Source organism: Doryrhamphus excisus, chromosome 14 (assembly GCF_030265055.1).
Source record: "Doryrhamphus excisus isolate RoL2022-K1 chromosome 14, RoL_Dexc_1.0, whole genome shotgun sequence".
NCBI lineage: Eukaryota > Metazoa > Chordata > Actinopteri > Syngnathiformes > Syngnathidae > Doryrhamphus > Doryrhamphus excisus.
The window spans coordinates 15,713,650-15,728,742 of NC_080479.1; the positions used below are offsets into that span (position 1 = coordinate 15,713,650).

The following is a 15,093-nucleotide window of genomic DNA, read 5'->3' on the forward strand; positions in this document are numbered from 1 at the left end:
TACTGCATGCTGAATGCTCACTGACCTTAAAGGACTTTTACGGCGTACATGATGGGGTCAGTGTCGCCACTGGACAGTAAAGTCATAAATCATTGCCATAATGCAAGATGTAAAAAAAAAAAAAAAAAAAAAAAAAAAATGTGAATTCATGTTTAGAACATAGCTTTATTTAAAGTAGTGAACAAACCTTTTCCAGTGTAATGGTACAGCTGCTGCCTATTATTAAGGCAGGTTGTGTTAGTTAAATTGCAGCCTATAATATTTATTTTATTATGTATTAAAATATGATATTTTGCATTGTTATGATTCATATATTGTCCCAATTTGCAACGTGCATGCATTGCCAAGCTTGTACAGTAAAAAGATACAATCTATTTTATTTGTGGGTGTAAGTGCAATTCATCATGCAAACATACCCTGCTTACTTTATGGGTAACTGTCCATTTTTTTTTTTACATTTTATCATCCTTATGGCTGATAATCTCCGAATTCCTCCACGCCTCCGTAACTCTCCCTTCTTAGTCTTTGGATCTCGGTGTTGAGTCCCAGGAGGGTTTGGGCCAGCTGCAGGTCCTGGGAGCGCATCTCCAACTGTATAACAAGCAAGACAACTCCATTATCTTATGAATAGTAGTTTACATATTTCAGCATGCAGCTGTATTATAATACTCATTTCTATGTATTCATTGTAGTTTGCAAAAACTGTATAACTGTAGTATAACTTCTAACATAAGCATTTATATTTCACATACTATCGTATAATATTTGAAAGCAGTAGACACTTATTGTGATGAACTGAAGAAATCTGATTGGACCAAAAAAAAAAAACCTTTCCAAAAGTTCAGACTCTGACACTGAAACCTTGGTTAGCATCAGCTCAGACTCTAACCAAAGCACTCATCCATTCATGTGAACAGACTTCATCTGTACCAGGAAACAAAATATGTCAACACAAAACAGTGTTATAATTATCAACACAAACACCACCTGCATGTTTTGCCATGAGTTATTTTTTTTATTCAATGGTCTCGACGTCTCAAGTCAAAATAACCCAAAATGGAGCCAAAGTGGTGGCAGCATTTTGATAAATAAGGTGAGAAACACATTAATTCAAGAAAGAACTCATAGCAAAACAAGAAGGTGGTGTCTTTATTAACGGTCACATTAAAGTAACCTTTAAATGTTCACTTATGCCTTTCTTCATCTGTACCAGGAAGCAAAATATGTCAACACAAAACAGTGTTATAATTATCAACACGGACACCACCTGCATGTTTTGCCATGAATTATTTTTTTAATTCAATAATCTCGACGTCTCAAGTCAAAATAACCCAAAATGGAGCCAAAGGAAGGTGGCAGCATTTTGATAAATAAGTTGAGAAACACATTAATTCAAGAAAGAACTCATAGCAAAACAAGAAGGTGGTGTCTTTATTAACGGTCACATTAAAGTAACCTTTAAATGTTCACTTATGCCTTTCTTCATCTGTACCAGGAAGCAAAATATATCAACACACAACTGTTATAATTATCAACACGGACACCACCTGCATGTTTTGCCATGAGTTATTTTTTTAATTCAATAGTCTCGACGTCTCAAGTCAAAATAACCCAAAATGGAGCCAAAGTGGTGGCAGCATTTTGATAAATAAGGTGAGAAACCCATTAATTCAAGAAAGAACTCATAGCAAAACAAGAAGGTGGTGTCTTTATTAACGATCACATTAAAGTAACCTTTAAATGTTCACTTATGCCTTTCTTCATCTGTACCAGGAAGCAAAATATATCAACACAAAACAGTGTTATAATTATCAACACAAACACCACCTGCATGTTTTGCCATGAGTTATTTTTTTAATTCAATAGTCTCGACGTCTCAAGTCAAAATAACCCAAAATGGAGCCAAAGGAAGTCGCAGGTGGAGGTGAGAAACACTCAGTAATTCAAGAAAGAACTCATAGCAAAACAAGAAGGTGGTGTCTTTATTAACGGTCACATTAAAGTAACCTTTAAATGTTGTGTATAACTGTAGTATAACTTCTAACACAAGCATTTATATTTCACATACTATAGTATAATATTTGAAAGCAGACAATACTGTATATAAGAAAATGTGTATAAGATATAATAAAAATAAACGTACCAACTCCGACCTAAGCCAGGTTATAGCTCCGTCTATCTGCGCCCTCCTCAGCTCCTCGTTGGCTTGATAGTTCCTGCCGATGCTGAGCGGCCTGACCGAAGGTTCAGCCTCTCCTCCACTGGCCCTGAAGGCATCAATCAGTTTGTTCTTCACGTTCTCCAGAACCATAGTGGACAGAGTGTCTTCAGTGTAGCTGTCACGGTCCATGCCGGGTCGCTGCCCCCTCATGTGTTGGAATTTTGAACCAAGTGGATCTTCTCGGACCTGGTGCCGGACTCGCCGGCGGTTATGGAGAAAATGCAGCTGCAAACTCTTCGCTCTGCTGCCTTGTTTTGTCATTGTTACTATGGAGAAACACCCCACCTCCCCTGGGTAGCCCCCTTAATAAGAATGGTGGAAGATCTTGGACAAAGACTATTGTTGCTTCCAATAAGAAATGAAAAGACCCCCCCTGCCCCTCCTCTTTTCATCCCATCCTAACCTAAGCCACCACACCCTCCCCCTCACATTCATTCAGTGCCGCCCCCCTACAACTCAACTGTGAGAAATGTGTTGCTCCCTTTTTTTGGTTTGCCTGATGTACGCCGCACACAAAGTCCATCAAAGCCCACATGGACCTAAATAAGACCTGCTTGTCAAGCTTAGGAGACGGACAGGTTGTGCAAGGAGGGAGACACTGCTTCAGTGTTAGTCCACTCCCGAGCACAAAAAAAGGCCGTCCTACGGTGAAATACAAGCAGGGTCTTTGTGTCCCGAGTTAAGTCTGTTCCCATTGGGCCACGTGGGATGGTTTCTGGCAGCTGGGAGTAGTTTTTCCTGACGTTTTGTATAGACACGAGACGGGGGTCTAACTTATGTGACTTAAGTGGCTCGGGGCTTTTCCTGGAGGTGATTCATCCCTCTTGACTGGAACAATATTAGAGGGTACAGTAACAAACATAAAATTTCTGGTAAATTTACGGTAAACTTACATAAAAAGCTCATTTATAACTTGACTTTAGACCAGAAGCTCAACCTTTTAAAACCACCTGACCCCACTGCTATGGTAACTGCTACACAACGCTTGCAGGGTTCCAAATATACACTGAAACCTTGGTTAACGTCAGTTCAGACTCTAACCAAAACACTCATCCATTCATGGGTAACTACTACTACACAACGCTTGCAGGGTTCCAAATATACACTGAAACCTTGGTTAACGTCAGTTCAGACTCTAACCAAAACACTCATCCATTCATGGGTAACTACTACTACACAACGCTTTCAGGGTTTCAAATATACACTGAAACCTTGGTTAACGTCAGGTCAGACTAACCAAAACACGCATCCATTCATGGGTAACTATACAACACTTGCAGGGTTTTCCCATATACACTGAAACCTTGGTTAACATCAGTTCAGACTCTAACCAAAACACTCATCCATTCATGGGTAACTACTACACAACGCTTGCGGGGTTTCCCCATATACACTGAAACCTTGGTTAACGTCAGCTCAGACTCTAACCAAAACACGCATTCATTCATGGGTAACTATACAACACTTGCAGGGTTTCCCCATATACACTGAAACCTTGGTTAACATCAGTTCAGACTCTAACCAAAACACTCATCCATTCATGGGTAACTACTACACAACGCTTGCAGGGTTTCCCCATATACACTGAAACCTTGGTTAACATCAGCTCAGACTCTAACCAAAACACTCATCCATTCATGGGTAACTACACAACGCTTGCAGGGTTTCCCCATATACACTGAAACCTTGGTTAACGTCAGCTCAGACTCTAACCAAAACACTCATCCATTCATGGGTAACTGCTACACAACGCTTGCAGGGTTTCAAATATACACACTGAAACCTTGGTTAACGTCAGGTCAGACTCTAACCAAAACACTCATCCATCCATGGGTAACTACTACACAACGCTTGCAGGGTTTCCCCATATACACTGAAACCTTGGTTTACGTCAGCTCAGCTACAGAACACTGTATTTCTAGTAGAAGTAATAATGGCAGTAGTAGTAATAGAAGCCCAGATCACAGCACTATGAATAGAATGGGTAACAGTAGTAGTAGTAGTAGTAGTAGACGCTTATTGTGATGAAATGAAGAAATCTGATTGGACAAAAAAAAATCTCCAATAGCATTACAGCCAAGAGCCATGAAGATAATAGAATGTTTGGAATAAAATGGAATAGGAATTGGAATACAAATTTCCAGTAAAAGACTAGAATCTAAGTGTAAATGTAGGTCTGCTGACTGTACATCACTGTCACATTTTATACACTCTGCTACCCTCTTGTGGTACCTCCTGGTTAGACTGCATTTTTTTTTTTTTAGTTAAGCCAGATAAACTTAATACGGCAACAAAGCAAACTAGCGAAGTAATTCATCCTAAAAAAGGATTTCAGTCAGAATTTTAATAAACTTAGAATTAAAAATCATAGCACTGTAAAAAAAGCGAATATATTTTTATATTCACTTAACAATTCCAACACACCAAGTGGAACACATTCTTAATGTTTTTATTTTAGTTTTTATATACTAACAAATACTACATGTTTTTGTTCATGGTAAATGGATTCCTTATTTTAAAAGAACACAACGGGAAATTTTTGTGTTCAATACCCCAAATTAGGTGAGATAAAAAGTACAGTAAATGAACTAAAGTTTTAAAAAGGCAATTAAAAAAAAGTATATAGGTGATATGTTGATTTTAATGTTGGATGTGATAGCCTAGCAACAGTGTATAAAGGGACAATGTTGGGTTCACATTGATGATGTATAAGAATTGAATATATTGTCTGTTGCCATGGAAACAAACACCTTTCCAACACATGACTCATATTAATGATGATTTTACGGCACGCAAACAATATTACCTCCATCAGTCCTTCGCTTCTTGTGTCGGCTCCGACTTTTCTTCTGACCCGGTTCGCTTTTTTGAAGCGGCGGCGTCGGCATGCCTTTCTTCTTCTTCTTCAGGCAGCTCAAAGGGTTCGGGTTGTGCGGTTTCCTCTTCCTCTTGATCCCCCGTCTCGCCTTCTGCGCCACGATGCCTTGCTCCACCTTCATGCTGCGGAGGCTCTGTTGCTGGCTCGGGGTCACGAGTTCCCCCAGCTGGACGGCCTGGACGTGCTCGAGCGATGGCTGGCTGGGTTTGTCCAGCACGATGGTGTTGAGGATGATGTAGAGCAGAGGCACGCCTGGGATCTTTTTAAGGCTGGTTGTTAGCGTGTGGTCCTGTGGAATAAATCACTCATGTTCAAATTAATCATGATTAATCATGACTTATGTCTGAAATATACACTAACCGTATCATTATGAGAAATGGAAGATTGCATTCAAAGACATCACGTCACTTAAGTTGAAGTCATTTAAGGCTGGTTGTTAGCATGTGGTCCTGCGGAATAAATCACTCATGTTCAAATTAATCATGACTAATCGCAACTTATGTCTGAAATATGACAATTTATACTGTATTTTAATTTAGCTAACTAACTAGTCTCTTTAATAGTAACAGAACATTTGAATCACACTAAGCGTATCATTATGAGAAATGGAAGATTGCATTCAAAGACATCACGTCACTTAAGTTGAAGTCATTTAAGGCTGGTTGTTAGCGTGTGGTCCTGCGGAATATATCACTCATGTTCAAATTAATCATGATTAATCACCACTTATGTCTGAAATATGCCCATTTATACTGTATTTTATTGACAATAACACACATGTCAAATTTCTATTTAGCTAACTAACTAGTCTCTTTAATAGTAACAGAACATTTGAATCACGCTAAGTGTATCATTATGAGAAATGGAAGATTGCATTCAAAGACATCACGTAACTTAAGTTGAAGTCACATGTTTTGAGTGTAATTTCTGGGATTTCCAAGCGTGCTTGAATGCAGCATACTGTACTTCCTCATTAAAGTTACAAAGTGAGTGATAAAATATGCACTTACTGTTTTTCTTCGTCTCAGACTACGTAAATGCATAATAAAGACCTTGATGTGATGTTCAGAGTGTCCCTGAATGCATCTTGCGGCGGTCACTCCGAGGCTGAACGTACTAGCGACGTGTTTGTGACTTGGAGATACATATATGTATACATGGTGTTGATGTGTAAGTTAGGATAAAGTTATATAACAGAGAAGCGTGGTATGCCATGATGAGTATGCAGTAATTACACACAAAAAATTCATTTAATAAATATTGTTTAAGGTGGCACAGTGGAACACGCTTGGATCTGTTCAAGCATGCTAGAAACCAACCAACCATCCATCCATTTTCTATGCCACTTATCCTCACTATGTTGACAGGTGTATGCTGGAGCCTATTCCAGCTGACTTAGAAAAATGTTAAATATGCATCCTTTGATTTTTTTAGGCACCCCTGTCCAAAACACTATGTGTATATTGTGTGTGTTTTTACCTGTGTGGCAATAAAGTAGTGATGTGGATTTGTGTCCTCCAGCATGGACAGCAGACACTGAGAAGCAGATACAGGGTTCTTGAAATGTGCACATTTCCTCACTTGATACCGCTGCAGGATAATTTTTGCGCCATAAAGTTCCTTCCCGAGTGTTTCCAGTTCTTTGAGAGCACAGCTGAAAAGTAATTAAATCATGTTAGTGTACTGGTATGACTTATCGTTGAGATAAAGTGTACTTACTTTGTGGTGCAGAGCTGCACTTCCCCCATAAAATACTTGGGCATTTGCTCCTTGATCTGGATCTTGTTTTTCAACGCAGCTTGACAAAAGGTTCCGTCAATGAGAATCTGAAAAGGTTCCCTGAAGTTAAAATTATATTTGTAAAATGATAACGTTTTCTTGACTTGCTTCTGTCGCTTGATTTTCATGGTCAGCTGTTTTGAGTACACGCGATACTTCTACTTAATAAATTATAAGCATATAAATATATTATTTCAATATGGTAGTAGTAGTTTTGAAAGTTTGTAAAGATTCGGTTAGATTAAAGTGCCTCTTCGACACGTTTCGATACATTTACATTAGCGTTTTGCTCTCCTACACACGTGTGTCCGTCTTTTGCAAAGACTCCGTCGGGAAACAAAGCCCAAGTAAAGTGTTCCGGGGGCGATATGTTGAGTTACTGTAATACTTTGGGATAAAGCTAACTCAGGCTAGCATTCTATTACTATATTTTTATTTTAACGGGTAGGTTATGGTGAATGTGCAAAAAAAGTATACACTAACAAAAAATGGTTCCTTAGTTTGTGAAGCTTTTGTATCAATGAAAATATCGCTTTTTATGCTTTTTGTGTGACTCCTAAAGGCTTTGTTTTCAAGCGTTCCTGTCGTTTTCAATGTAAAAAATAAAAATATGGAGCTTGAAATATGAAAATATAAACCTCATATTCTGTACAAAAATATGTTTGCTGAAACCTACCTGTAAAATCTTTATATAATTGTATAATATATTAGTATATACATTTTTGCGTTTTTCTATTTATGATTTGAAGCATCCGGTGGTTTGTTTTCCCGGAAACTGAAATGTATTTCCCGGAAGTACGTCATACACACAGCTTTAGTTTAGTGACAGGGAGCGTACTCGTCGCTTGTGATTCACAGCTAACGTTAGCCCTGATCGGGCCCTTGTGTGACAGGCTTGGTGCGTGAACCTTTTCACTTTACCAATCACGTACTATGGCGGCCGCGGATCCCCGGTCCTCGAGTGACGGCGGGCCGGCCAGCAGAGGAGGGTTCACGGGCGGGGAGAACAGTAAAGATCACGATGGAACCGGTGGCGGCAGCGGAGGAAGCGAACGGGACCGAGCCACCTTCGAATGCAACATTTGTTTGGACACTGCTAGGGACGCCGTCATCAGTATGTGCGGCCACTTGTTCTGGTATGGACAGCGGAGGGCTTTGCATTTTTTTTAAATATGTTCTATTCTTATCTAATCTTGTTAGTCTGACGTCTGCGAGGCCTTTATTTACTTTCGTTTTGGGTAGTTTTTAAAAGTACCGTGATGTTACGCCCATCTGAGTCGACCTACAGTATACTTCTAGCATTGCTAACATGGCTGGGTGTTCTGCTTAACAAACCAAATGGCCTACATTTGGGTCAGGTAGACTTCTTTACTTATCTTTTGCACTAACAATTCCACTCTTTTGACCTTTATCAGAAATTGGTGTAAAGTTTGGTGTGTGTCACTTACTGGCTGACTTCTTTCCCAGTGACACATTAACCTGCAGCTTTAAAGAGCCACCCACTTACAAGTGTGTACAAGTGTGTTTTTGTGTTAGTGTATTATCAACGTAATGGTGTATTGTGCATGGAATTAACATGCATAATACAGCAGGTGTCTCACTCATCATGAACTTCAGCTTTACAGATGGCATCATACTGGTGGTAATGTGTGAACCCGGCTACTAATTAGAGTGGAGCCCACTATTAATGATTATACGTATATGTTGTGTTGTCAGACAACACAACATATATGGCTTCCAGCAGGGGTGTCCAAATATAAACATGGAACCTAGCAAAATAAAGATTAGATTCCTGTCTTTCATCAGGAAAAAAAAAATGTTTCTATCTTTTTCCGTTCAGGAGTCAGCAACAGAACATAGATAAGTTTCAGGGAAATATCAGTTCCCAACTGTTTTTGTGAACAGATACATTTCAAGTGTAACTTTCACTTGTTTTTTTTTTTTGCTTTTGTAACAGCTGACAGTAGGACAGTGGTTAGCATGCAGACCTCACAGCAAGGAAACCAGGGTTCAATTCCACTTTCGGCCATCTCTGTGTGGAGTTTGCATGTTCTCCCCGTGCATGCGTGGGTTTTCTCCGGGTACTCCGGTTTCCTCCCACATTCCAAAAACATGCTAGGTTAATTAGCGACTCCAAATTGTCCATAGGTATGAATGTGAGTGTGAATGGTTGTTTGTCTATATGTGCCCTGTGATTGGCTGGCCATCAGTCCAGGGTGTACCCCGCCTCTCGCCTGAAGTCAGCTGGGATAGGCTCCAGCATATCCCCGTAAGACTAGTAATTTTACAAAAAAAAAACTAAATATTAAAAGAAGAAATCCCATAAAATAGTCATTTTAGTAGAATAAAGTTGAAATATTAAAGTCTTTTGAAGTCAACATTTTAATTTTTGGAACGTTAGGTTGCGGAAAACAACGCTACGAGAATATAATAAAAATATTAAATCATAATTATGGTAAAAGGTTGCATGGCGGACAAGTGGTTAGCACGCAGGCCTCACAGCTACGAGACCCGAGTTCAATTCCACTCTTGGCCATCTCTGTGTGGAGTTTGCATGATCTCCCCGTGCATGCGTGGGTTTTCTCCGGGTACTCCGGTTTCCTCCCACATTCCAAAAACATGCTGGGTTAATTGAATATTGTCCATAGGTATGAATGTGAGTGTGAATGGTTGTTTGTCTATATGTGCCCTGTGATTGGCTGGCCACCAGTCCAGGGTGTACCCCGCCTCTTGCCCGAAGACAGCTGGGATAGGCTCCAGCACCCCTGCGACCCTTGTGAGGAAAAAGCAGTAGAAAATGAATGAGCTGGCGAAGTGAAATTAGTGCAGAGTCAGCACATTTTGCCTCTGGTGCAAAAAAAAAAAATGCAAAAGACGTTGGGATTGGGCGTTCAGGAATGAATTAAAGAGGGCTGCACTTTGGACGGACGCCACTGTCTTACAGCATTGACTTTGCATGGTCTATAATGCTTCTTAATGTATGTAATGCGTATCCACTAATACATGCTTGGGTCTGGAAGCAGTATAGGGGATGGCATTAAGAGTAATATGGCAAAAGCTTGACTTCAGTGGCATGAAATTATTGCATTACCTTTCCATGCAGATGTCAGCTAGGTAACGCACATGCTGATGTAGTTTAGTTGCCATGCTTCCCTCCCCAGACTCTTCCATCGGCTTAGATGTAAAATGATGCAACAGTTCGTAAGGCAGCAAGGCCACGGTATCGCAGCTTCACAACAAAGTTTCAACCAAATCATCAGGCAAAATAACTCAGTAATTATTGTCAAAAATTAATGAATTAATTCATTAATTTTCTACCGCTTATCCTCACGAGGGTCGCTAGGGGTGCTAGAGCCTATCCCAGCTGTCTTCGGGCAAGTGGCGGGGTATACTCTGGACTGGTCGCCAGCCAATCACAGGGCACATATAGACAAACAACCATTCACACTCACATTCATACCTATGGACAATTTGGAGTCGCTAATTAATCTAGCATGTTTTTGGAATGTGGGAGGAAACCCACGCATGCACGGTGAGAACATGCAAACTCCACACAGAGATGGCTGAGGGTGGAATTGAACTCGGGTCTCCTAGCTGTGTGGCCTGCGCACTAACCACTTTCTATGCTGCATGTCCTCCAATGAACTTCTTTGCTCAGACACAATGCAGAATGGGAAACTTAAAAACTCATATTGGTACTTCTTTGTATATTTTTAGGTACACCTTTGGCGTGTTAAGTTGCTGTGTGATGAGTTTAGTGTTTTTTGCAAGCATAAACATGGCTAAATAAACTAATAGACATAGACATGTTGTTTTCTATAATGGACATGTTTTTTGGAATGTGGGAGGAAACCGGAGTACCCGGAGAAAACCCACACATGCACGGGGAGAACATGCAAACTCCACACAGAGATGGCCGAGGGTGGGATTGAACTCTGGTCTCAAAGCTGTGAGGTTCTGCGCGCTAACCACTCCACCGCCGTGCAGCCCAGAAGCAGGATATCAACTGAAAAGAAAAATAGACACTTTGGGATATTCAATCCAATACGGAGCAAACGGTTTGGTGCAGTTTGTTACGTGCAATACTGTACAAAAATCGAGACCGTAACAAAAAAACAAAGCAATTTTTTGACGAAAACCAAAAGTTTGACTTAATGTATGTTAAATTATGAAAGTATTTAACTGAGAATATTTGTTTTGGGAAATTTGTGAAAAATTCGAATATCACGTGACTGTTCAAGTGATTTATTTAAATGTTTGCAGACTGGATGATGAACAGTCCCATCACGTACTACGGAAGCAGGCCTTGCAGCTTTTTGTAACGGCTCATTTTTAGTCTGATTTCAAAGGCTTGTTGTACCAATGCATGCTTTGTTTAGCTTAGCTGCGTGCATATTCCAATGGAATGTTAGCAATCTGCATCACTGAAGGATTTGTGTGTAAGCTTGTCCGGATTGGTTATGTCTTTCATTCAACGGAAATGTCAAAGATTTTGTTACGATAATGCAGCTCAATTATGTTTTGTTTTTGATGCCGGTTGTAGTTTGGCGGTACTTGTGGATAAACAAGGTCTTGGTTGTCGCATAAATAAATTTTCAGGGGTCGCGGGGGTGCTGGAGCCTATCCCAGCTGTCTTCGGGCGAGAGGCGGGGTACACCCTGGACTGGTGGCCAGCCAATCACAGGGCACATATAGACAAACAACCATTCACAATCACATTCATACCTATGGACAATTTGGAGTCGCTAATTAACCTAGCATGTTTTTGGAATGTGGGAGGAAACCGGAGTACCCGGAGAAAACCCACGCATGCACGGGGAGAACATGCAAACTCCACACAGAGATGGCAATTGAGGGTGGAATTGAACCCTGGTCTCCTAGCTGTGAGGTCTGCGCGCTAACCACTCGTCCACCGTGCCGCCGTAAATAAATTTTATTTCATGATAATGCAAACTAATCTTGTTTTTTTTCATTTTTTTTTTCTTCAGCTGGCCCTGTCTCCATCAAGTGAGTATTTGCATCACATATCTTGATTTGGATTCATCGTGAAATAATCAATACACGATAATAGTCCTTTGAATCCTTTCTCTTCCTGTTAGTGGTTAGAAACCAGGCCCAGCAGACAACAGTGTCCTGTATGTAAAGCTGGCATCAGCAGAGACAAAGTCATCCCACTCTATGGAAGAGGGAGCTCCAGTCAAGAGGATCCCCGGTGTGTGTGTGTGTGTCGGCCTGATGGTGGTGTCCTCCTTCTGAGTAACTGTTAAAAATTTGTCTTCAGGTTGAAAACTCCCCCACGGCCCCAAGGACAGAGAACGGAACCAGAAAGCAGAGGCGGCGTGAGTCTTATTTTTCTAACTACAATCTGTGGACAAACGTATTGGGACCGACAGGAAGGCGTGGCCTTACTTTTTATTCTCATTTGTGTTGATAAAACATGCTTAAAGCTTATCCATGCTAAGCAGTGCAATATACTTGAATACATAGCAAATGGAGGGAAATATATTTGTCTCAATTCTTGAAGAAAAATCAAATCTGTTAATAGATTATCTAAATATTAGATTTTTTTCACTTTTTTTTAAATGGCAGTCAAATCTAAAAAAATTATTTTTAATATTCTAATTATACAATTGGCTAGTGTGATTTTTAAAAATTAAGACAAATTATACAAAAAAACAAAACATAACAAATAAGATCATGGCTACTAATGTTTCAGATTTAATTAGCATAATTTTATTTACCACTAAATTAAATTTAAAAAAAAAATTTTTTTTTTACATTTTTAACCAAAAAAATCTCCACTTTTTTATTTATTTTTGGTGTTTAGATATATTTTCTAATAAGAAGCAGGCTAAAAAAAGGCCACTTTTTAAATGAAAAAACTAAACATATTAAAGTTGTAATTTTTTAACAATGAGGTTGGGGGAAAAATTATAATATAATAGGAATAAAGTACTAATATAATGTTATATTATTAAACTCTACAAAAAGAATAGTTTATTTGTATTTAAAGGGGATGCCAAAGTTTCAGATAATGAGGTTTGCACATTTGGAAATGAAGTTTGGACGCTCGGTTTCAGAGAGTGGGCGTGCCTGGAGAGGGCCATGGGTGGAATAAATTAAAACAGACCATTTTTCAAGTAAATCCAGCTAGAATAGGTGCAGATTCTGGAAGATCTGGAAAGCTTTCTGTGCTGGTTATTGTGTGTAGCTGCTCTATAGGAGTCCACAACTCAATACAAACAGGTGAAAATGAGCATAATGGGTCCCCTTTAAGAAGAAAGTTGAAATATTTCGTAAACGGTAAAGTTGATACTGATATGCTTTTTCCGACTGTAGCGATGCTAAAATGCTAAGATGCAGTTTATTATTATTTCATCTAAAACATCGTCCCTGCTTCCAGATGTTCCAGGGCTTCAGCGACACCGGTTTTCACATGTCGTTTGGCATCGGCGCATTCCCCTTCAGCTTTTTCACGACCGTCTTCAACACCAACGACCCCTTTCACCGCGCAGGTACGCTTCTTACAGTAACACAACTGACCCCCGGTGACCAATGTAGAGTACTACATATCATCAAAACGCCTTCTAAATACCTTGTTTTTATATTTTATTTTACTTTATTTTACTTTAATTTAGTTTCATAAATAAGCAAAATTTGCTTAAATATAATTTTTTTCCCTAATAATAGGCTGCATCCAACCACGTATATTTTTGAAAAACAGGAAGCTGAAGTGCCTCTGAGCATCTACACTGGGATGAGTCGATTGCTAGTTTGAGACCCCCCTGCTGTAAATGTAAACATTTTCTTAACTGTCATACTCACTCTTAACAGACCAGTACGCAGGTGATCCCCAAGGCAACGGCAACCTCAACAATGGAAATTACAATTGGCAGGATTCCCTCTTCCTGTTTGTCGCCATTTTCTTCTTCTTCTGGCTGCTGAGCGTGTGATGACAAAGAGGACGGGCCGGTGAAGGGAAAGCAAAGTCAGAGTCCTGGCTGGAAAGGCAATGGGGGGGAAATTAAAATTACAAACACACAACACTTTTAATTGGAGCCGCAGATACACACTCGTGTTTGTCCTGTAAGGTACTAACATGGGTGGTTTATTTATTCCCAGAAATGATCATACTCAGTGAGAAGGGACTAACCTGTAATGGGCTTCACCGTAGGGGACAGTATTATGTTATCCGGGCGGGGGGCTCATCCTGGTTGTGGGAATTTAAAACAGTTAAGCAGAATAACACCATAGCGACTGTTTTCTTGGACCAAAAAAAAAAAAAAAACCAACAAAAAACATTGAATTAGTGTGTTCACCCTTCAGAAAAGTGAAAGTACTATTTGTCTTAACAACTGCCAGTGCACTGTGAGTTATTTTAAACAAGTATGAAGAGCATAGACGCAGGCTAATTGAACCATATTGGGGATGACATAATGCCACTGTTGAGTGAAATACATTGTAAGATATAAATCCACTGACAGTGTCAGAAAGAGTGATGCATTTTTGTATATAAGACTCATGTACATGTTTTAATGTCTTTGTAATTCATTAGCAGCTTTTTTCTGCCTTCTGCCAGCATCTACCATTAAAAAAGAAAAGAAATTACTCATCTTGTGTGTTCTGTTTAACTAGGTATTCGTGCTACATGATTAACAAGCTTGTTTATTTAAATTTCTAAACAGAAAAAAACATCTTAAACTGAAAATATTTTGCTTATTTAGGGAAAATAATTAGTGGCACCTCAGTTAGCGTTCGCTCGGTTAGCGTGTTGTGTAGTTAATGTTGAAAATTCACGGCAAAATTTTACCTCATTTGCGCATTAACCGATTATGGCGCATATCTTGTTATGTTGCGCATACACCACGCGAGGCTAAACATTCTTAATGTATTTTTTTTTATCACAAAAAGTCCATCTTTGTTAGCATCGGGATTAGCGAGCCAAACAAAATGGCAACCACCGGAAGCGAGAACATCAAAGGAACAATTTTATCACGCATTTTGAAACCGAGCGTTTTAAGCCATACCAAACTACTTTTAGGGTTCATTTCCATATGCGTAAACCTCATTCTTAAACTTCAACTAAATACTTTAACAACTTACAGTGGTATATGAACAAAAACTCGGCACAACGAGCAAACCAGTTGCTTATGGAGTGACAGCAGCGAGGACCAATCACATGCTCGGAAAAAAAATCGGCTGATCAATCTGTGAG

The 15,093-nt window shown here is 39.6% G+C and overlaps 2 protein-coding genes across 5 annotated transcripts; one reads left to right on the forward strand and one right to left on the reverse strand.

The window, feature by feature from the left end:
* Nucleotides 1-186: 186 nt before the first annotated feature.
* Nucleotides 187-15,055, reverse strand: utp23 (UTP23 small subunit processome component). Of its 4 annotated transcripts, XM_058047569.1 has the most exons (7): nucleotides 14,982-15,055; nucleotides 14,032-14,088; nucleotides 13,704-13,879; nucleotides 6,819-6,925; nucleotides 6,579-6,753; nucleotides 5,028-5,388; nucleotides 187-591 (listed from the first exon to the last, which is right to left on the reverse strand). In XM_058047569.1, the coding sequence occupies exons 4-7, from the start codon at nucleotides 6,860-6,862 to the stop codon at nucleotides 422-424; spliced, it is 750 nt and encodes a 249-aa protein (XP_057903552.1). In that variant the 5' UTR covers nucleotides 6,863-6,925; nucleotides 13,704-13,879; nucleotides 14,032-14,088; nucleotides 14,982-15,055; the 3' UTR covers nucleotides 187-421. The 4 variants fall into 4 exon arrangements, with proteins under 4 accessions (XP_057903552.1, XP_057903553.1, XP_057903550.1 ...); XM_058047570.1 differs by lacking the exons at nucleotides 14,032-14,088; nucleotides 14,982-15,055 and having other exon boundaries at nucleotides 13,704-13,895; XM_058047568.1 differs by lacking the exons at nucleotides 13,704-13,879; nucleotides 14,032-14,088; nucleotides 14,982-15,055 and adding an exon at nucleotides 2,144-2,267 and having other exon boundaries at nucleotides 458-591; nucleotides 6,819-7,182.
* Nucleotides 7,660-13,908, forward strand: rnf5 (ring finger protein 5). Its single transcript, XM_058047571.1, has 6 exons — nucleotides 7,660-8,014; nucleotides 11,867-11,885; nucleotides 11,978-12,090; nucleotides 12,160-12,217; nucleotides 13,282-13,393; nucleotides 13,713-13,908. The coding sequence occupies exons 1-6, from the start codon at nucleotides 7,812-7,814 to the stop codon at nucleotides 13,829-13,831; spliced, it is 624 nt and encodes a 207-aa protein (XP_057903554.1). The 5' UTR covers nucleotides 7,660-7,811; the 3' UTR covers nucleotides 13,832-13,908.
* Nucleotides 15,056-15,093: the final 38 nt, after the last annotated feature.

Coding starts and splice junctions, on each gene's coding strand:
- utp23 (XM_058047567.1), bottom strand. CDS start 7,006: ATGAAAATCAAGCGACAGAAGCAAGTCAAGAAAACGTTATCATTTTAC. Junction 5,389..6,578: donor ACTACTTTATTGCCACACAG/GTAAAAACACAC, acceptor TTTATTCCACAG/GACCACACGCTAACAACCAG. Junction 592..5,027: donor GAAGCGAAGGACTGATGGAG/GTAATATTGTTT, acceptor CTTGTTATACAG/TTGGAGATGCGCTCCCAGGA.
- rnf5 (XM_058047571.1), top strand. CDS start 7,812: ATGGCGGCCGCGGATCCCCGGTCCTCGAGTGACGGCGGGCCGGCCAGC. Junction 12,091..12,159: donor TCCAGTCAAGAGGATCCCCG/GTGTGTGTGTGT, acceptor ATTTGTCTTCAG/GTTGAAAACTCCCCCACGGC. Junction 13,394..13,712: donor CGACCCCTTTCACCGCGCAG/GTACGCTTCTTA, acceptor CACTCTTAACAG/ACCAGTACGCAGGTGATCCC.